The 18535-nt window shown below is 41.5% G+C and overlaps 1 protein-coding gene across 4 annotated transcripts in view; it reads right to left on the bottom strand.

The window, feature by feature from the left end:
* The window catches only part of mdfic (MyoD family inhibitor domain containing), a 41637-nt gene that overhangs the window by 15827 nt on the left and 7275 nt on the right, over nucleotides 1–18535 (bottom strand). The window contains exons 1-10 of one of the 4 annotated variants that reach the window (XM_025057541.1): nucleotides 16878–17319; nucleotides 16583–16774; nucleotides 16217–16301; nucleotides 14434–14503; nucleotides 14265–14335; nucleotides 13210–13274; nucleotides 9803–11837; nucleotides 9641–9719; nucleotides 9159–9335; nucleotides 6069–6179 (exon numbers count right to left, since the gene is read on the bottom strand). In XM_025057541.1, the coding sequence (XP_024913309.1) occupies nucleotides 6069–6179; nucleotides 9159–9252 (205 nt within the window). In that variant the 5' untranslated portion in view covers nucleotides 9253–9335; nucleotides 9641–9719; nucleotides 9803–11837; ... (4 more) ...; nucleotides 16583–16774; nucleotides 16878–17319. Of the gene's footprint in view, nucleotides 1–6068; nucleotides 6180–9158; nucleotides 9336–9640; nucleotides 9720–9802; nucleotides 11838–13209; nucleotides 13275–14264; nucleotides 14336–14433; nucleotides 16302–16582; nucleotides 16775–16877; nucleotides 17362–18535 lie in introns of those variants that run through there. The other 3 variants (XM_008315823.3, XM_008315824.3, XM_025057540.1) reach the window with 3 other exon arrangements.

The raw sequence follows: 18535 nt of genomic DNA on the forward strand, positions 1-18535 counted from the left end.
ATGAAGTGCCATTTTCTGTTACATCAATTGCGTTGATTGATTCCATAGTCGGTTCCATAGTGTAGCGGTTAGCATGCCTGCCTCGGAAGCAGAGAGCAGAGAGTCCTTGGTTCAATTTCCAGAGGAACCACACGCTTGGCGCTTGCTTGGGGGCAGCATATCTGCTGCTAACACAACAATTTCCCAAATACAGGCTCAATATAGTACAAATGTATTTATTTTATTTTAAACACTGCACACCAACCATCTCAAAGACCGGTCTCCACTATTGTGTGGAATTTGGCATGAGGTCATTTTCAATGCTCCCAACGCTGCAGAACACAAAACACTGAGGGGGCAATCACAGCCTCACAACCTGACGACTGGGAGACAACGAACCAGGTCCATCTTCTTTCACCGTCCACAGAACTGAGAAGAAGCTGGTCACGTCTGGCTCTGTGTTGTACTTTGTCATTCTCCCTTATCTGTTTCCCCTGACCAAGAAGGGAGGGCGGTGTGAAGACAGATGTATCAGCGGCAACCGTGTCTTTATGAAGCGGCACATCTTGCATGGATTGAGGCTTTACACGGAGAGCTACCACAATTTCTAGAAAGATCAATTATGACGTGACTCAGAGCAGGCCTGAGGGAAACTGCCAGACTCCACACTCCACCCCTCTACTTGCTGATGACTCAAAAACAAAAACTCAGCAACAGAGCAGAAGCGAGTTGGGAGGAGAAGCCGGAGTAGGAGCGATGAGGGAAAGTGGGTGTATTTCGAGGTTCAGTTACATCGATGACTCAAATATTCCGACGGCTTCAAACAACTCGCTGAAGTTGAAGTTCCACAGGAAAGTCGCTTGTTTGAAATTCAAACAACTGGCACGTGCGCTGGCTTGCACATGCGCACACTATAATAGGTGCACACGCATGCAAAAGTTGGATATACAGAGACAACCGCACACACAACAAATGCACACAGTGTGTACCCAGTGGCTGTTGAAGGCACGGGAGCAGAATCTGGTAGACACGCAACCACTTCTTAGAAGCTTGAAATCCAGCTCCGGTCCATCTCTTGGTCAAAATAAGGAGAGACAGTGTATCAAAATACCCCCATGCCTAGTTCCTTTATTTGCTCAATAGCAATCTCGGCATTAACCCTCTACTAATGGGACAGCTGTGGGTCAGCGCTTCACACCTTCTGGATGTCAATCAAGGCCTTAAGCTGAGAGATCAGCTTCTCAGACGGAGCTGCTGGTCTGCCTCTGAGTGGCTTTTTAAACATGGAGACGCCTGTATTGATTTTCGCTCTAGCTTGAAACAGAAGGGGCCGGGAGCGTGTCACGACTCCTCGGGGGCCCGGTGTCCATCGTGGCTGTCTGCGTGTCTGGATGGGAGCCTTTCCCTGGTCCCCTGGTTACACTCCACTGATCAGGGGTCTTCCAGAATGACCTGGTAGAGGGGCACTGAACCTGCAAACATGAAGGGGGCAAGGAGCTGGAAGCTCCGGGGGCGGTTGGAGCTAGTTGGTGCAACATCGGCTGAGATCTCAGTAATAGAAAAGGGTTTTAACCCTAATGTTGGAGCCAAAACCCTGTTAGAGGCCAAGTAATCCCTCTGCGCCGCTCTCATTTGAACTCCCGTGTTTTTTCTACCTGCTCTGACTCACTTGTGAAAAGCAATGAGAGCGACCGCTGTGGCAGTGATTTAGCAGCTGAATCAGGGGAGGGTTTGGGGCGAGGGTAATAGTGGAGTTTAAATAAACCCAAACACTCTGTGGGTGCACTCTGCCAGCTGTTAGGACTATATTCATCGGCCTTACATTAACTGCAAATAAAGCATGAGGTGCATTTTTTACTCCATGTGTTTTGTTTGTTTGTTGAGTTTGTCATCCACATATCAAGAGAGCTCGACCAAAGCAGACTTTTACTTAGCTCACATGTGGCTCGCTGTCCTCGCTAATTGCATTTTATAGTGAAAACACATGATGATGTTCTATAATATAAAAAAAATAAATCCTTTTTCCCCATTCACCATAAGTGTTGCCCCATATCTAACATAACCACTTAAGATGCTTCATTCTACCAATTGAAGCATGCATATCTAATCATTTGGCTCAAGTATTTTGAATATCTTTTAAAAAAAAATGTTAACAGTGAATAGGCTTGGGCACTGCGGGTAAAATATGCTAATTAACACACTCGAAATTTCCCATATGAAATCTATCTGCACCAAGACAATGACAAAATAATTACAACAGAGGTAGAATTACAATGGCCATTTTAATCAACCTCTACACTAGCATTTCACCCTATTTATACCGTTTTTGATTCTATGACCCACTGCTAAGTAATCACTTGAAAATTACGGTTCAATTTATAATAGGTCTGCGCTTTAGATGCATTAATTCCACAGAGACAGGGCAAGGAGAGTTATAATACAGATATGCGTCTTGCATAACAACAACTGCTAGACGCTTTTCTACAGCTGGAAAAAAAAAAAAAGAAACAATGTCAAAAACATCTTTAATTGCTAAAGAAACTTGGGGCAGAGTGTGACCATCTGAGAGTTTTAATGGCACGTCTGGAGGGGGAAAACGGTGAAGAGGCGCTTGTCCATCATTGTATCTTAGCCCAAGCTGTCAACGATTATAGACTACAATTTTGTGTGTTGAGTTCTAATTGCTGCGCTGTCAGAGGATGGACTTGACTCTCTTCTGCAAGACAGGTGTAAGTATAACACAGTCCACCCATTAAACAATCCCTATTACTGCATTTATTAGGGGTCACAAATTCCCTTCTGAAAGGTCAACACCGCACACAGGTAGTAACCTCGGAGGCGAGCCACTAAAGAGCCCAATCAGGTATTCACACAAAGGTCAGACTGATTTCTCCGTCTTAAAAAAAAAAAGGAGATTCGTTTTATTTGACCTTCCTTTTCTACTAGAGACTTTCACTCAGATAAAAAAAAAAATACACACAGAGCTGTTCCTCAGCAGCTGGTGAGGTCAGCTTTATCAACCTGAGAAGCATTAAAAAAAAAGAGGTATTTGACAAAGCATTGAATAACGTGACGATTAAATTCTTAAAACCACTTCCTGGGTGGTGACAATTTAAGTCAAAGACGGAGCCTGGAAAGCTGAGGTCCTGTTTGCAGGAGATATCAGCTGCTTGAAAAACCCGACCAGTCTCTTGAGGAATGTCTGTCTCCCCCCACAAGCTTCTCCCTCCTCCCCCAGGATGTCAGTGAAACTGTGCATTGACAAAGGCCTCACAAGAAGGGCAGTATAACACAAGCAACACTGGCAGTCCCTTTAGCAACAACATGTCAGGTTTTCTTCCTTGAACAACTGTATGTATCTGAGAAAAAAACACAATCATTCATATGTTTTTAGGTCAAGAATTGTAATGAGTCATTTTTTCAGATGCAAAGAGAAGTTAGGTGTTAATGCAGGGGTCCTGTTTGCTGCACGCTAACAGCTGAACAAACAGCGTTTTAAATTACAAACTAACACTGTGCTGAACAAACAGCGTTTTAAATTACAATGAAGTTGCCATGTTTACTTTTCTCTCTAAAAACAAAGCGAGGTGAACGTGTCAAAACACCGTTTTTTTATAAACGAAATAAAGATCCATGCTGTTGCTGCAATGTTACAACAGGCTTCCTCTTGTTTTGAAAAGTCACCGCGCACAAAGTGTACACAAGCCTTAAATCAGACAGCAGGGGGGAAAAAAACAAAGACAGTCAGGATGTAGATAAGCACACAATCTCTTATTGAATTCCTGTTTCTGCGTTGAAGAGGATTCTCAATTACCCCTGACAAACACAACATCCAGCGAGACGGCGGCCGTCTGCAAAACAGATATGTTAACTTGACTGGAAGAGTTTCCAGCTTTGATTTAACCACAACAAGACACCGGGCAAAGAAAACTTTTACAAAGATTATCACAGCCCAAATATGGGGTGTTGTCTTCATTTGACGTGAATATTTGATGTACTCTCATCTACAACAAAAGACGAGAAGCACATCTTCCTCTCCTAAACTCCCTCAGCAGACCGTTTGTGTGTTCGCCCGTGTGCAGGAGAGTCTCTCTGGGTGCTTTAGGAGGGTGAGGATGGGAGTTGTCTTCAATTACAATGCAAAACTGTTGTCACTGGGTCTGTATCTGCTCAGATAAATGAAAAACTTGACTCCCTTCAGAAGTGCATTTTTCCCGCACACCTGCCTCAGATGAAAGACCTCATGACAGAAAATCTTTTTTTTTTTCTTATTCTTTTTCAGTTTTCCTCAATCCTTTAGTAAACAAACCGGCCGCAAGACATTCGACTTCAAACCCAAAAAAAAAAAAGGCAAAAAGGAAAATGTTCCCTAAAAAAAAAAAAAAAAAGTTAACAACTTAGAAACAAAAGAACCTTTGTTGTGCCTGATGTTTTGCATGACCAGTGTTACAGCCAGGCATGCAAACGGATGGAAGCAATCGTAGCTATTAGCCTGTGCTGACACGTTTCACTTTTTCGGAACAACAAAACGCACGCGCACAACCAAACTCCGTCTGCGGCCCGCAATTTGTAGCAGTGTTTCACGTCATTAAAGTGAACAAGAGTGCATCTAGTGTTAATTACACCTAATAATAAGGCAGCTGTTCCAGAGTAGATGACTGTGTGTAGGGCCGTCAGAGGAGCAGAGGACTTCAGCATGTCATCATTTTAGTTACAACACATGTTTAAAAAGTTTGACCGTGAAGCATGCAGTGTTTAGCATTTACTGTTTACATACATTCATTGTTTAAACGCCTCTGTTCATACATTATGTGGGCTGTGATGACAACTTTCACAGCTGGAAGGAGGTGCTGTTACTCTGAGCTCCCACTGTTCTACAAGACTGTACACCTCCAGTAATACAGTGGAACCAACTTAAACATTAGACCCTGGCTAAAAACCCACGATTTGCTTCTTACCATTTCTACATGTAGCCTCTACTTTATAACACACTTAAGAACTATTTTGGTAGCTAAGCTGTTTTGCCAAAACAAAATGTATTAAAAAAGAAGAACTATTTTGGTAGCTAAGCGAAATATTTTTTTTATTTTTTTGCCAAAACAAAATGTATTAAAAAACATTAAAAATCGTTTCACCCTGAAAAACTCATTGTAAAGTTGGTGTGTTACAAGATTGGGCCATACATTTTGCTGAAGAAATACATAAGTATATTAGGGTTAAACTGGCTATTTTCTTTTAATTAATAATTTCATATTGCTGTCAAGTAAGACAGGTTCCGGACAACGATCCATGGTCTGTTCTACTACAGGATTCCTTGGCAATTATGATTTTAGCTACAGGACATCTCTCTGTGTTTCTCGAGTGACTACTGAATGGACCACTCTGTGTTTGTATCTGGGCCACATGTGATCCACAGGCCTCTACTTGAGTATGCACTTTCTTACTGGGTGTACACAAAACACTAAAGAAAAATCGAAATGAAAACTACAGACTCAATGCATGAAGCAGCTGGTGCATTTTTCCCATCCAATAAAGGTAAATGTTTAGTACGTGGTAAAAACATTGTGGCTCAGTTGTAATCACTGCACTGAGATGGCGAATGCCAAAACCACAAACAGGATTTCCCCCACTTCCAAAGCACAAGGCTGAGGGCTGGAAATATGAAAAAAAAAAAAAGAAAAAAGAAAAGGAGCCGTGTTTTGGTCACAATGGCAGAATGAGAGCACATGCATATTAACATCAGCCTGCCAAGAGACCTCAGCGCAGGCTTGATACTATTTTAATTGGAAACACTGTGGCTAATATTTTAGTTGACCAACTGACCCTGCTTTGTTCTAGTGCTTAGCCGTCACGACAACAACTACTCCTGACAGCTGGGGAAAGAAATCAAACTTATACAATCTCAAGTTGTACACCGGTTTTATGTGATAAATAAAACATGATCGAACGGTTAAATTTAACCACCTCACAACTTATTAATCAGCCTGTCTGTCTCTAATTAAACAACTCTTTGTTGTTCGTGAATCAAAAACACCAAGATAGCCCATCATGCTGTCCACCCACAGCTTTCCCAGGTTGTTTCAACTTACTTCTCACAGGCTCACAATAATTAGGCTTCTCTTCTGTCACATGACCAGGTCCATCAGTGGCCAGTTTCCTGGGAGATGGTGTTCTTCCTGATGATTCACTGTCATGGGGATCTAAGGTCAAACAAGCATTTACAGTTAAACACAGAGAAAGGAGACAGATCTGTCACACAGAGAGTTAAGGCTACGACGTGGAACTTAAATATAAATTAACGTCAGTTAAAATCTAACCAACGGCAAATAAATATAAAGGAGGAGTGAGTGAGTGAGCCTGTGAACATTGTACCTTCTTTGTCTTTGTCTCACTACTTTAAGGAAAAGTGCACACAGGAAGTTCTTCTCTAGTTTCACGAAGATTATAAACGAGATATCAGTTATTCAGAGATGACGTTCAGGGAAATATATTAAAATACTTGAGAACTCCAACGTGTCATGGGTTTACTCACAACGTAAACACAAGCTGCTTCTTACCATGAAGTCATGTTCAATCAATCAGAAAGTCAATTAGAAATTCTGGTCAAGTTTCGGCCAGTGTAAAAAATGTAATTACTACTGTGCAAAATATTGCACCTGGTATTTTAGTCATAAAAATACAAATTAAATTTAGTAGTCGTAAAGCAATTGTCGTATCTTGTCGGCCAAAACACAGGTAAAATTGAAACTGTTTCATTGACTAAATTAGGACTAAGACTAAAAAAAAACGAAGACTCAATCAGATTGGCTGTAAAATTCACTGTAGTTCAATCATAATTTACTGTGACTGAATATAATTTATTAATCATAATATATTACCTTACATCTGAAACAAAGCACTATTTTTATATACAGTACTATAACCTTGTGACACTGCACTAACAGCATAGAAAGTTGTAAGTACAATCTTTTTACCCAACCTTTTTTATGTCCTACCTGCTTCACACAGATGACGTGACGTGAACACACAAATACTTCACAAATAGGCTGAAAGTACGACTCAGAACACTGCGGCTTTAAGAAGCCAAATATTATGTTGCACAGAGTTACTTGAGTTGTTTAGATTAATCCCATAATGAACAACCGTTCTAAATGAAAGCACATTACAACCATTCTTCCACAAACATGTGTAAACTATTACTGCAGGGTCAGCTACAGTGGACAAATATCAGAGACACGTGGACGAGCCAGGGGTTGCGGAGGCCACTGTTGGATTTTGCCAGAAAAAACACAGAGCGCTGGCAAATGGCTGCACAACACGATGGGGCGGTTCAGGTGAAGGCGCTGCCAAAGCTCTGGATCTCATTTTCTCTCCTTCTGCTCCCGGGTGTGCTCTACCTGCCAAGCTGCGTTTTTACTGCCATAAAGGCTGCATTCATCTAAATTGGAAAAAGTATGTGGGCAAGAACTCTGGGCCTGATAGCCGTGCAAAAGAACTTTCACTCATCTCTCCGAGCAATCCCTTTAGTCTTCTCGACTTCAAGCCGCTGACGCTCTGCTCGTGGCACACTGCGGCTTTGTTCAGTAAATAAACCTTCCACAATGGCTTTATTCTGTGGTTTGTTGCAAGTCGCCTGCTACTGTGCCACAGTTCTCCTCAGAGCAGCTAGGTTTCTCAAGTGAACAAGCTTTGTCTTGATCCACTTTTCCTGAGATCTCCAAGCAGCACAGAATGCTTCAGTGGTACCTAACAATCATGTTTACCAGAACATGATGTGTTTGTTCCACAGCTACAAGAGTCTGTTTGTAAGCGGTAATGGACGGAGGAGCGGTACTCGCTGTAGCCGCGGCCCTGCAGGTCCACATAAATATGGCAGCATACAGTCGGCCTGGATTTGATGTATAGCAACATCGGTGGCGATAGCAGCAGTAGCGTGTGATGCATCGCAGTGTTTAGTGATCACAGTTAGAAATAAATTGCTCCATTCTCAGTACATCCACAGTCCCCCGGGAGGGGAAAAAAATCAGTCTTTACTGCGATTGCCTCTGAAGGTCCAGTGAAAAAAAAAAAAATCCATTCGCAATCCAGTAGCCCAAGTGATTGCTTACTTTGTCCTACTTTGCTATTTTTTGACAGTGCCATAATGATGCTTGGTATAAATAGGATGGTTAACGGTTCATTGCTTGTTTGAAGAAAAATGAAAAGGGGGCGGGGGGCGGGGTTAAGCTTATTTTACATGTGATAATCTGAGGGGCAACTACAAAGTTAATTAAAAACTATAATTGGCTGTGGTTGCTTTTAATAGTCACCAGGGCGTTTCTGGAGACTTTATTGAGTGGTTAAAAAAAAAAAAAAAAAGTAAAAACATTATTAACGCTCAGCAGATACCCGTGTACACTAAACGCCGTTATTTAAGGAGACAAGGCCCATGTTGTACAAAGATGTCTGAAAAATTCGAATACACTGAGCGATTAATGTATTGATCTCATCAGTTACATCATTTAAACAACACTGAGAAACAATATAATTATCATCCATATCAATATAAAGTTCAACACAGTACAATTAACACTATTATTGAAATGCTGTTCAGGCCTCTGAAAACAGAGACTCATGACTTTTTTTTTCACAATGACTTCATCTGCGCAGACAGGATGCAGTGTGTTTTGCGTCATCATGCTGCTGTTTTGAATGATCTGCAGATTGTTGTTTGTCCGGTTTTCGTTTCAGTACCAAACAGTAAACACTACAGTCAAGGAATCGTGGAAAGTCTTGGAAGCTCTGGGCTTTTGTTGACAGGACTGGTCATGATCATTTTATTTCTCCAAAAATCAGCAGATTATTTTCCGAAGCTATCAAGTCACTTGTTTGGACAACGTCAGAAAATGGTTTGATTAAGTGGAAATATTCAAAAAAAAAAAAAAAAAGATCATTATGCACCGGCTAACGGGGATTTCCAGGAACTTAACATATTCAAAAGGAGTACAAAAAATAAAGGTATAATTCAAGTAATATGAAGATTATTATTGGATTTGGGATGCTAAAATATGGTGGAGTATAAGTATAAAAGAGTAATATCAATAATGAAAACATTAATTGACGATGATAAACTATTTATACTTGTGCTAATGCTACCAGTTTAGCATATGTTTTACTGTCCAACCCTGTCTGGTTCTTACCATGTGATGTTGACAGCAGGGGACTTGTCTCTTGCCGGGCGCCCTTCCCCGGCCCCGCTGCCCCATCTGGAGGTAGGACAGTCTCCTTGGACATGAGACAGTTGTCTTTTGGGGGGGGGGGGACTCTCAGTCACAGTCAGCCAGAAGTTCCTCCCTTCGAGCCCTCAGCTTTCAACGCTGTGAAAAGCAAACGTCTCATCATCAGCTCAGACTCGAGGACACTGTGCAGCTCCAAACCCCAATAAGTCACACTTTGACAAAGTCCCCTGCTTATTTACACAGACAGGAAAAAGACAAAGTGACGTCGGGTTCCAGTAAAACTTAGTGGAAATTTCCCTCTTATATCTTGTTTTTACGTAAACCTGTCCAAAGTGTCTCACTCTCACTCTTCTTTGCTTTATCACAAAAAAGCGACGTCTCAACGCCTGTTAAGTGATGTTTATAGGAAAAGCGGACACGCAGTTTAAAAAATCTCAACTTACCTTTCAAACATGACAACTCCCTCTGCTTCAGATTTGAAATATTCCCATCCTTCCTTCCTTTCTCCTACTCGTTTCCCGGCTGCGAAGAAAAACAAAAAAAAATTGAACTGGGTGAAAGAGGAAAAGTCAACGTCCCCAAACTTTTCCCAGACAGAAACTAACTTTGTTTGAAAGTTCGACCCTCAGTCAGGTTGTTGTCGTTTGAAAGAAATATCCACCAAATATTCCGGTAACGCGTCGACGCTACAGTGGCTGCAGTTTTGCTGAAGTTGGTTGCGTCTAAAACATTTTCATCATATCCGGATTCCTGCAGTGGAGGGGCCGCTGTGTTCTCTCCCCGCTCAGCTTCCTTTGGCGGCTCAACGGCTAACAGAGCCCTCCCTCCACATGTGTCCCACGCACACAGTAACGGAAGAAAATACCACAATTAACAAGGAATAAAATAAATATGTAGAGTAGAATATATAGAGTTTTTATATTTACATTTACATTTTAAGGCTGTTTGCCAAAATTATTCACGTCTCTATGAGAGTTAGCCTTCTTTTGGCTAAGTTCTAAGTTATTCGTGTCATACTTGTGGCTAACATTTAGCCTCTTCTGGAAGTGTTAAGTTCACTTTATTGATTTGTTTTAATTGTTATAAACTTTTTTTGTTAAATTTTACCCATAAGACGTTAGCTATAAGGAAGCTAATAGCTGTGTATTGTCTTTTGACATTTATTCCTCATTAGCAACCTAGCTTCAAGTTCTGTCTGTCAATTATTAAATAATAATAATAATAATTTCTGGCTAATTGTAAGGTTTATTAGTAATTTAAGTTATTATGGCCAATTTTGCCCAACATTCTGGCTAACCTTTAGCCAGACATTTACACTTTTTTTCCATTCTCATGCTAGTTTTTAGTGACATTTAGCTTTTTGTCTATTTTTGTATCAATTTTAGCGTTTAATAACATTTTCATTCAATATTTGGTTATATTTTCCAACTATTTTTGGCTTTATTTTTCTTTTCTGCTATTCCTGAATGACAAGGTTCAATTGGCTACACGGGTTGCCGGTGCTAAAGCTGAATAGATGGATAGCCACAAACAGTTACTGTTATGGATTGTTACTGGAAGTTAAAGGTCCGAAAAAATAAGGAAGTTTAACTATCTTATGAAATAACAAAAGCTGTTTTCTAAAACATAAAAAACCTTATTTTTCTTTTCCTTGTCATCTAGGTCCAGGTAAATACAGGGACCTGAATCACACTGATTTCCTCAATTTCTTCTAATCATCAAAATATTTAAACAATGACAAAATTAAATATATTTCAACAGGAAATAATAGTTATTTTTGTGAAATTCGAATAAAAATGTAACTTCATGAAAACCAAAAGCCCCTGAACCTACGGTTGTAAATACTTAGCTGCAAAATCTCAGAATTTGAAGCTCTAATGATTCTTATATAAAAAAAAAAACGAAAAAATGTTCTATGTAAAAGTTTGACAGGTTGTGTTTAAACTTTGAATAAAAATGTCACCTCAACAACCTCTTCGGTGACAATACTCTTATTCTTTGCTACATTTCAATTCATGTATAATTAAATTTAAATAAATGGCAGCGGGGCCTCATGCCGAGTCCTCCGTGTAGTCAGCAGGGTATTGTTAGCGCGGTGTCTTGCTGATTGCCATCATAGGAGTTGAACCCTATTGGTAACTGTATAAGTGAGATTTAAGCCTCGAAAACATGTGAGTGTGGAGGTGATTGATGTGAAATATGCCCCCGCTCATTGACTGGCTGAACTCTATTTTCTGCTACTAATGCAGAAATCACTCCGGGTCCCCGGCATAATGATTTACGATGAATCTGTGTCAATGTTGAACTCGGCAAACCCCACGTAATCCATCTTACAGATATACCTACCTACCCCGCCCCACCTTGTCTCCTCTTCTCCACCCGTCCTCTGCCTTTGCAGCAAGGAAGGTAGAGAACATGGCTCTCTCTCACTCCGTCTGTAAGTGTTGAATCCATTACAGGGCTGATGTGTAATCACACAGGACCCCTGTGACCTCTCAGACTGTAATTACTTGGATACAGATACTCCTTCACTCCATTGCCTGGCGCTGCTCAGAGCAAGGGGACTCCGTTAACCAGCATGCAGTGCTTTCACTCTCCCTATCTGGGTGGCAGTATGGAGATGTATTTGAAGGATGAGGCCTGCAAGAAAAATCACAGCTAAAATTACCTTTAAGTAATGGGATTTTGACCTTGCAGTGTGTGTACTGACCGCAGTTCACCTGGGAGATGGAACGGTGCAGAGTCAAAGTTTGTACTTTGCCAGAAACTGACTGGCCCCACGCACACGAGAGTGTGTTCACACACACACACACACACAACACGACTGCCCTGTGAAATCAACCCCCGCGGTCTGTCTTTGTCTCTCTTACATAGTGACAGCGCTGTTGCTGCTGACAAACATTATCTTGTGTGTGATCATGTGCACAGTGTCATCCCAGACTCCCTCCCTCCTTCCCTCCTTCCCTCCCTCCGTCTTCCTTTTCCCTTCAAAATAAGTCAAAGTGGAGCCAGCTGTGTAGACACAGTGGGCTGTCACACCGTGTCAAGCGTCGGTGTCAGCGTTGCATCTGTTGCCGTCACATCTCAGAAGACATGAGGAAATGTCTCTCTGTTGACTTCATCTGTTTGTTTGGCAGCCCGCCTGATTGCTGGAGTGTGCAGTGCTGAAGAGGAGTACGGGGCTCAGTCAGGGTTGCGCGCTAATCCTTGGTTGCATGCTCCGAACAAACACCCATCTCTGTGTCAAGCTTTTCCCGGCATTCGCTCTAATTCCACCAAAAACAGACAGTGAAAGCCCCATGTGTCGCGTCTCCCTAATCTTAATTGGCCAAGTCCTTTTCTTTTTGACGTATTTCATTTGTATTAGAATAACATTTCATTTGTGATTTTATTGTATTTTTTTAATTGTTTCCAGCTTAACAGGTGATTGAAATACACTATAAATATACTTTTGTTACAAATGCATGAATCTATTTTTGTTGTTGTTGTTGTTGTTGTTGTACAAGCCTTGAGTAATAGGATTGATACCTTACACTTTTAGTCTTTCATCAAATCAGGGATCTTCACCATTACCCAAGACAAGACCCCCACCCAAAACTGAGGTATAGAAGGAGCAGGGACCCCGAATTTATTATTACTTCTTCTAGCTTCTCAAGTAATAAAGAAGCTCATATATTTATTTATATGTACGTACAGTATATACAGTATGTCTTTATCAGAAGGATTTGGGTTCGAGCCCAGGAGGAACCATCTACCTTATGGCACCTCCGGTGGCAGCCTGTGTAGCCTGCAACAGCACACACAGATTTCCCCATTGTGGGATGAACCACATCTATCATCTACATATAATTATTATACCAAACACAGTCTATATATTTCACCATTAGTGGGCGTGCCTACGGGTGAGTTCAATGACACTTGGCTGCTCCAATATCTACAAAAACTGTCTGTAACACAGAGCAACCTGAATGAAACTGAAACTGAGAAAATCTCACAAGAGAACTTTTCTTACCGTCCACTCTGTGGGTCTACGACCTTATATTTGTTCAACTTAATGACATCATTCAGAGGACACATCTGAGGAAGGACAAAAAATATCAAAACATGTCAAGGTAAAATATCACAATCCTTTGTCTGAGATAAAAGAAAAGTTCTGCCAAAATATTTCAGACATTTTTCAGTCATTTGTTTGTCATAAAACAATGCTCCTCCAATGAGAATAAGCCCATACAGAGTCTTTAATTCCCTGGTGTATTTGTGCTCCTCCAATGAGAAGAAGCCCATACAGAGTCTTTAATTCCCTGAAGAATCAGTCGTTTTAGATAAAGTAAAAACTTTACCCGATGTTAAAATCAGACAACGGCCGTAGGACAAAAAGTCTGTAATTATCTATAATGATCTTATTCCACGGTCCACTGGAGTTTGAATACAAATGTAAAAGTTGCCCCTTCCCTGGCCTGACAATCCACTTTAATGGTCAGCCTTAAAGAGTGGAGATGCCGGCACCTGCACCGGATCAAGTCTTCGGAGATCTCACAAACGCATTCACACAAAATGAATGCAAATTAATAAGTGAGGCCGTTTGAAAATGACCGTGGCACCAGCTGAACCCTGACACCCTCACATGATTAATAGCACGATGGTGAGAAGGTTTTTGTTTTAACTCTAAGCGAAGCCGTCTTGTCAGAACATTCAGAGAAGAAAGCAGACTTTTTTGGCAGCAGATATCTCTCCGTCTGGACGACAGTTTCACTCACATAATTATAATTCTTTTTTGCTCAGCCATAATGTCACTGCGCTCAAATGCAAACAAACACAGGAGAAAGCAGCGACAGTGGGACGTGAATAATGACCGACCTTCAGCTCGTATATCTGCACATCTGGACTCAGAGTCGGGGATGAAAAACTTCACCTAATCAGTTACAAATGTCTTCACACAAAGGCAGCAGACTTCATAAATATGTATGCCTCACTTTTTAGCGCGAGGAAGGGAAGTGGAGGTGATTGACGATTAATACTGACACTAAAAACAAGGGCCCACTCCGCTAGCTCTTTACAATAACTCACGCCAGGTGATGTGAAATCCACATGTGAGGACGACGCCCGCGCCGCTGATTCAAGATGGCTTCTCCAGGCTCCTGGAAAAACATAAGATCAAAAAGTTTACACCCATCTGTGAGTCATTTAACTTTATTGAAAATCACCCAAAGTTGATGAGACAGCGACGGTGATTGACCTGTCAGTCAGGATCACTGCTGTTCCACGGACTGATGTTGTGATGATGTTGAGGAGACCAGAGGAGGGATCTCCAGAAGAGAGAGATGGAATTTGGTGTAAACATGTTATGATTTATATGAAAATCCAAAAAAATAAGAATGGAAAAAAATACCCCAAAACCTGTACTCACTTGTACCAAAAATGTGAAAAAAAATAACTTCCTGATTTGTAAAAAATAAATTAAAAAATGTGATTCTATACTATGAGTTTTGTCAACAATATATATATAAAAATTGTCATATATTGACCAAAATTCTGTATATACTATGACTTTTGTGAAAAAATCCCCAAAAACAAATCTCAAAATGAAAACACAATTCCCCAAATTATCCAAACATGTGTCTAATTTGTACCAAAAATGGCAAAGAACATAATTTCCTGATTTGGAAAAACAACATACTATACTATGACTTTTGTAAAAAGTCAAAAGGCCTCAGAATACAAGAAAATACCCTGAAAACCACACACCCTTGTGTATAATTTGTACCAAGAATCACCCAAAGTTGGTGCGACAGTGACAGTGATTGACCCGTCTGTCGTCATGGACTGCTGTAGTGATGATGTTGAGGAAACATCTCCAGAAGAGAGAGATGCAATTTGGTGTCAACCAATTAGATGCAAATAACACAGTGATGCAGTAACACGCTGACCTGGTGGGAGTTCTTACAACTCCACTGTATACATGACATGGAGCGCATACCAATCAGGACCTGGCAGGTCTGACTTATCAGACCGCATTGTGATGATTGATGCAAAGTTACAGCTTCGTGACCGAGGTGACTCATCGCTGCTTATGAGTTCTGAACCCGCGGGCACACACACCGTCGGTGAGAAATGCTCATGATTACTGCGACCGTGAATCAGGAGTAGCAGCTTAAGGCTCAGATGAAAGTGTCACTGTTATAATATTTCAAATGTTACTTCATGCATTTCCCACCGGCGCTCTAATAAGCACAGAAATTTCAAGCCTTTCCAGTTTTGAAAGTAAACTTTTTGTCTCCTTTGTCCTTCGCCTGCCTTTGTTGTCCAACGTGGAACGACTGTTTGGATTTCTATGATCCTTCGCAGATTCCAGATTAGCATAAACCGTAAGCCGAGCTCAAGCGACACCGGCTTAAAATCACAGTGGGATTCTTGGTTGGGGAGGCGTGACGCCTCATAGCCTGTGTGTCCTGCTCAGAGCGTTCTCACATGGTGCCAGTGCCAGCCCCTGAGTCCTGTTAGTGAAACTCCTGGGTTGAAATAGACCAGTTTTTCACACACACAGCCACCAGCAGGCAACTGGAGAGAAATAAAAACAACAACTGACACACAAACAAAGCACAAAATCTTCATCCTGAAACTCTGTGCCGCTAAGACACAATCCTCTCTTCTCTTTAGTCGGAGAACATTCCTGTTTCTGATTAATTGGACGTCCTGTCTAAGCGTGGAAGATTAGGCTTTGACAGAGGTTATAATTAAACAGGACAAAAATCAGGAAGCATATGAAATCTCTCATTTCTCCAGCAGACGTGTGAGTTTTAATTTACCTCTCGCTGTGGTCACCTGCCGAGAGCCAATTCACTGTGCATCGCTCTGCGCATGACGTCGGGCTCGGACAGAATGTGTTGTTAAATCAAACGTTCCCTGCACCCCCACCCCCACCCCCCTCAATGCCAATTTATGGAACAGCGGTCAAATATTTATCCAGTTGATGAGCTGGGCTGTGTGTGTTCCTTCCTGGACAATAATTAAAGACAAACCTGAGCCAAAGGTGAGCAGCAGCCGCGACACCACTTCACAACAGTCCTCACACGGCCCCCGGATTTACTAGAAATGTTGGAGCCACTCCGAAATAAAAAAAAAAGGAAATTGAACAAAAACTTTAATTTAACAACAAATGTTACTCTAAATATAAACATATTCACAAACCGAGGCCTGAAGTCGACTCCAATACTTTTGAGAATGGAACATTAGACTAAAACTGTCATGGTGTTTGTGCATGACAGCCAACAGTTAAACTATGACACCATCTACAGCAGGGGTCACCATATCACTGTATTTCTCGGGGGGTTCTCGTGGGGGGTCAGACTCTCAAATAAATCGATATAAAAAAAAAATTGTCTTACATTGTTGTCTGCTGTATCCAATCAGGAGCTGTACTGGATGGTTCGGCGGGCTGGATCTGGCCCACGTGCCGCCAGTTGATAATCATTATAGAAATGTTCCAGCAGTCAGGACAGTAGAAGTCTGAGGGTGTGAAGGCGGAGTGCAGAAACTGCTGCTGAATGTGCACGATGTCCTGACTTTGTTTACAATTACTTTAAAAAAATAAATGACAAGAACATGTATTAATAACCTTGTTGCTAATTTATCTCTGGCCTTGTGCATTGCACGTGTCCTGCTCCTACAATAGCTACGTACCCTCCACAGCCCCTGCCCCTCACTTTGAGAACCACTCTGTTGAAAACATGCCAACACCTCTGAACAAAGGTTTGGCGTACTGAGGATTGGACTGAAGCACAGGAAGGATGTTTAGTGTCTGCAGCGCTGCTTGTTTTTTCCTGCTGCCATGCTGTTGCATGCTGGGTAAACATCCGGGATGCCTGAGTGACTGAGTTTTCCTGGTTGATGTGGACCTTTCACCTCCCACTGCCTCCTCCACTGTGACACGCTGGAGTCTGACTCTCTCATCTGGAAAAAAGGCAGTTTATTTTCCCACCCTCGCTCACACATACAGCAGACATCAAAGATGTTAGACGGAGTCTTGATGCCCCCTGTTCCCCACATGGTTGCCTTCTGCCTCCTCAGTGGAGGCTGTTGGGTGAGAAGGAATGAATAGCCATGAATGGGCCGGTACTGCGTGATGTGGGCGGGGCCTGTTGGAGGAGCTGTGGTGTGTTTTCAGACGGACTGGGGTCCGACATGGAGAGATCATGGGATAACAATTAGATTCAGACAGATGTGCAAATCAATAGCAGCACAAATGTATATGTATATATATATGGGGTCTCAAACATCTGGCTTGTGGCCACTTCTGGCCCACGACCCCCCTCTCATCTGGCCGGATATTACATGTCAATAATAAGTAATTTTTTTCCCTTGATGTAATTAAAGGGATTTTATAGCTTTCTACGATTAATATTAAAATTAGCAAGATTTAAATCAATGAAAAAAAAAAAACTTGTTGAAGAAAACTTGTTAGCAACATTAGCAATGCTAACAGTAAAGAAAGTCAAAGAAAATTTGCCAAATACTTTAAGGGTTAAGAGATTTACAAATACTGGATTCTTCAGAAAAAAATAATAACGTGCTCTCAGACAGTAAAGCTGGTGGATCTGTGTGTGTGTGTACGTGTGTGTGTGTGTCTGTATGTGTGTGTGGTGGGGGCAGGGTACACTGGCAGACATTAAAAAACAATCAAGCTGTTTATTGTGTTTGCAATAATTAGATCTTTAACAGTGGGAGGTTTTCCTCCCTCTGATTCTCTAATTTGATACAGTATCGTCTCATCGCCGTGCCGCAGGTTAGCCACATAGGGAGGAAACATTAATCTAATCTAACACTTTCATTCAATACTCCGGGGGGAGATCGGTGCTCGCTGGTGCAAACTGCCGCGATTAAATTAATGTTGTTGTTTGTCTCGTGCTGGAACAAATAGGATGTGCATGACAAACGGGATCTTTTACTGAGCAGAAAATTGGACTATTTAGCGTTAGCTTTGGCGTCATTAACACACACGTGTGAGATACTGGTTAAATAACAGAGTGGGAATGTAATTAATAGTCATTACTGAATAAAATGTTTACTGTGTGGCACCAGAGGAGGGTGTAAAAACACATATAAAATACACCGTTAGCGCATGTGCTAACGGTAACTTTTCTTTTTAACATTATTTTAAACTGTGATTCTATCCTGTCCTACCGGTTGGTTACATGTCCACCAATTTGCGGCAGGGCATACGGTCTGCGGTACGATTCCCTCTACACCTCACAGTAAAGTCTCTAGAAAGGCCTTCAGAGAGAACAAAAAAACATTACATTCCATTTGCATGTCATTAAAAAACTGGAACCCCACCCCCC

This window comes from Cynoglossus semilaevis, chromosome 8 (assembly GCF_000523025.1).
Source record: "Cynoglossus semilaevis isolate Cse_v1.0 chromosome 8, Cse_v1.0, whole genome shotgun sequence".
In the NCBI taxonomy this organism is placed as follows: Eukaryota; Metazoa; Chordata; class Actinopteri; order Pleuronectiformes; family Cynoglossidae; genus Cynoglossus; species Cynoglossus semilaevis.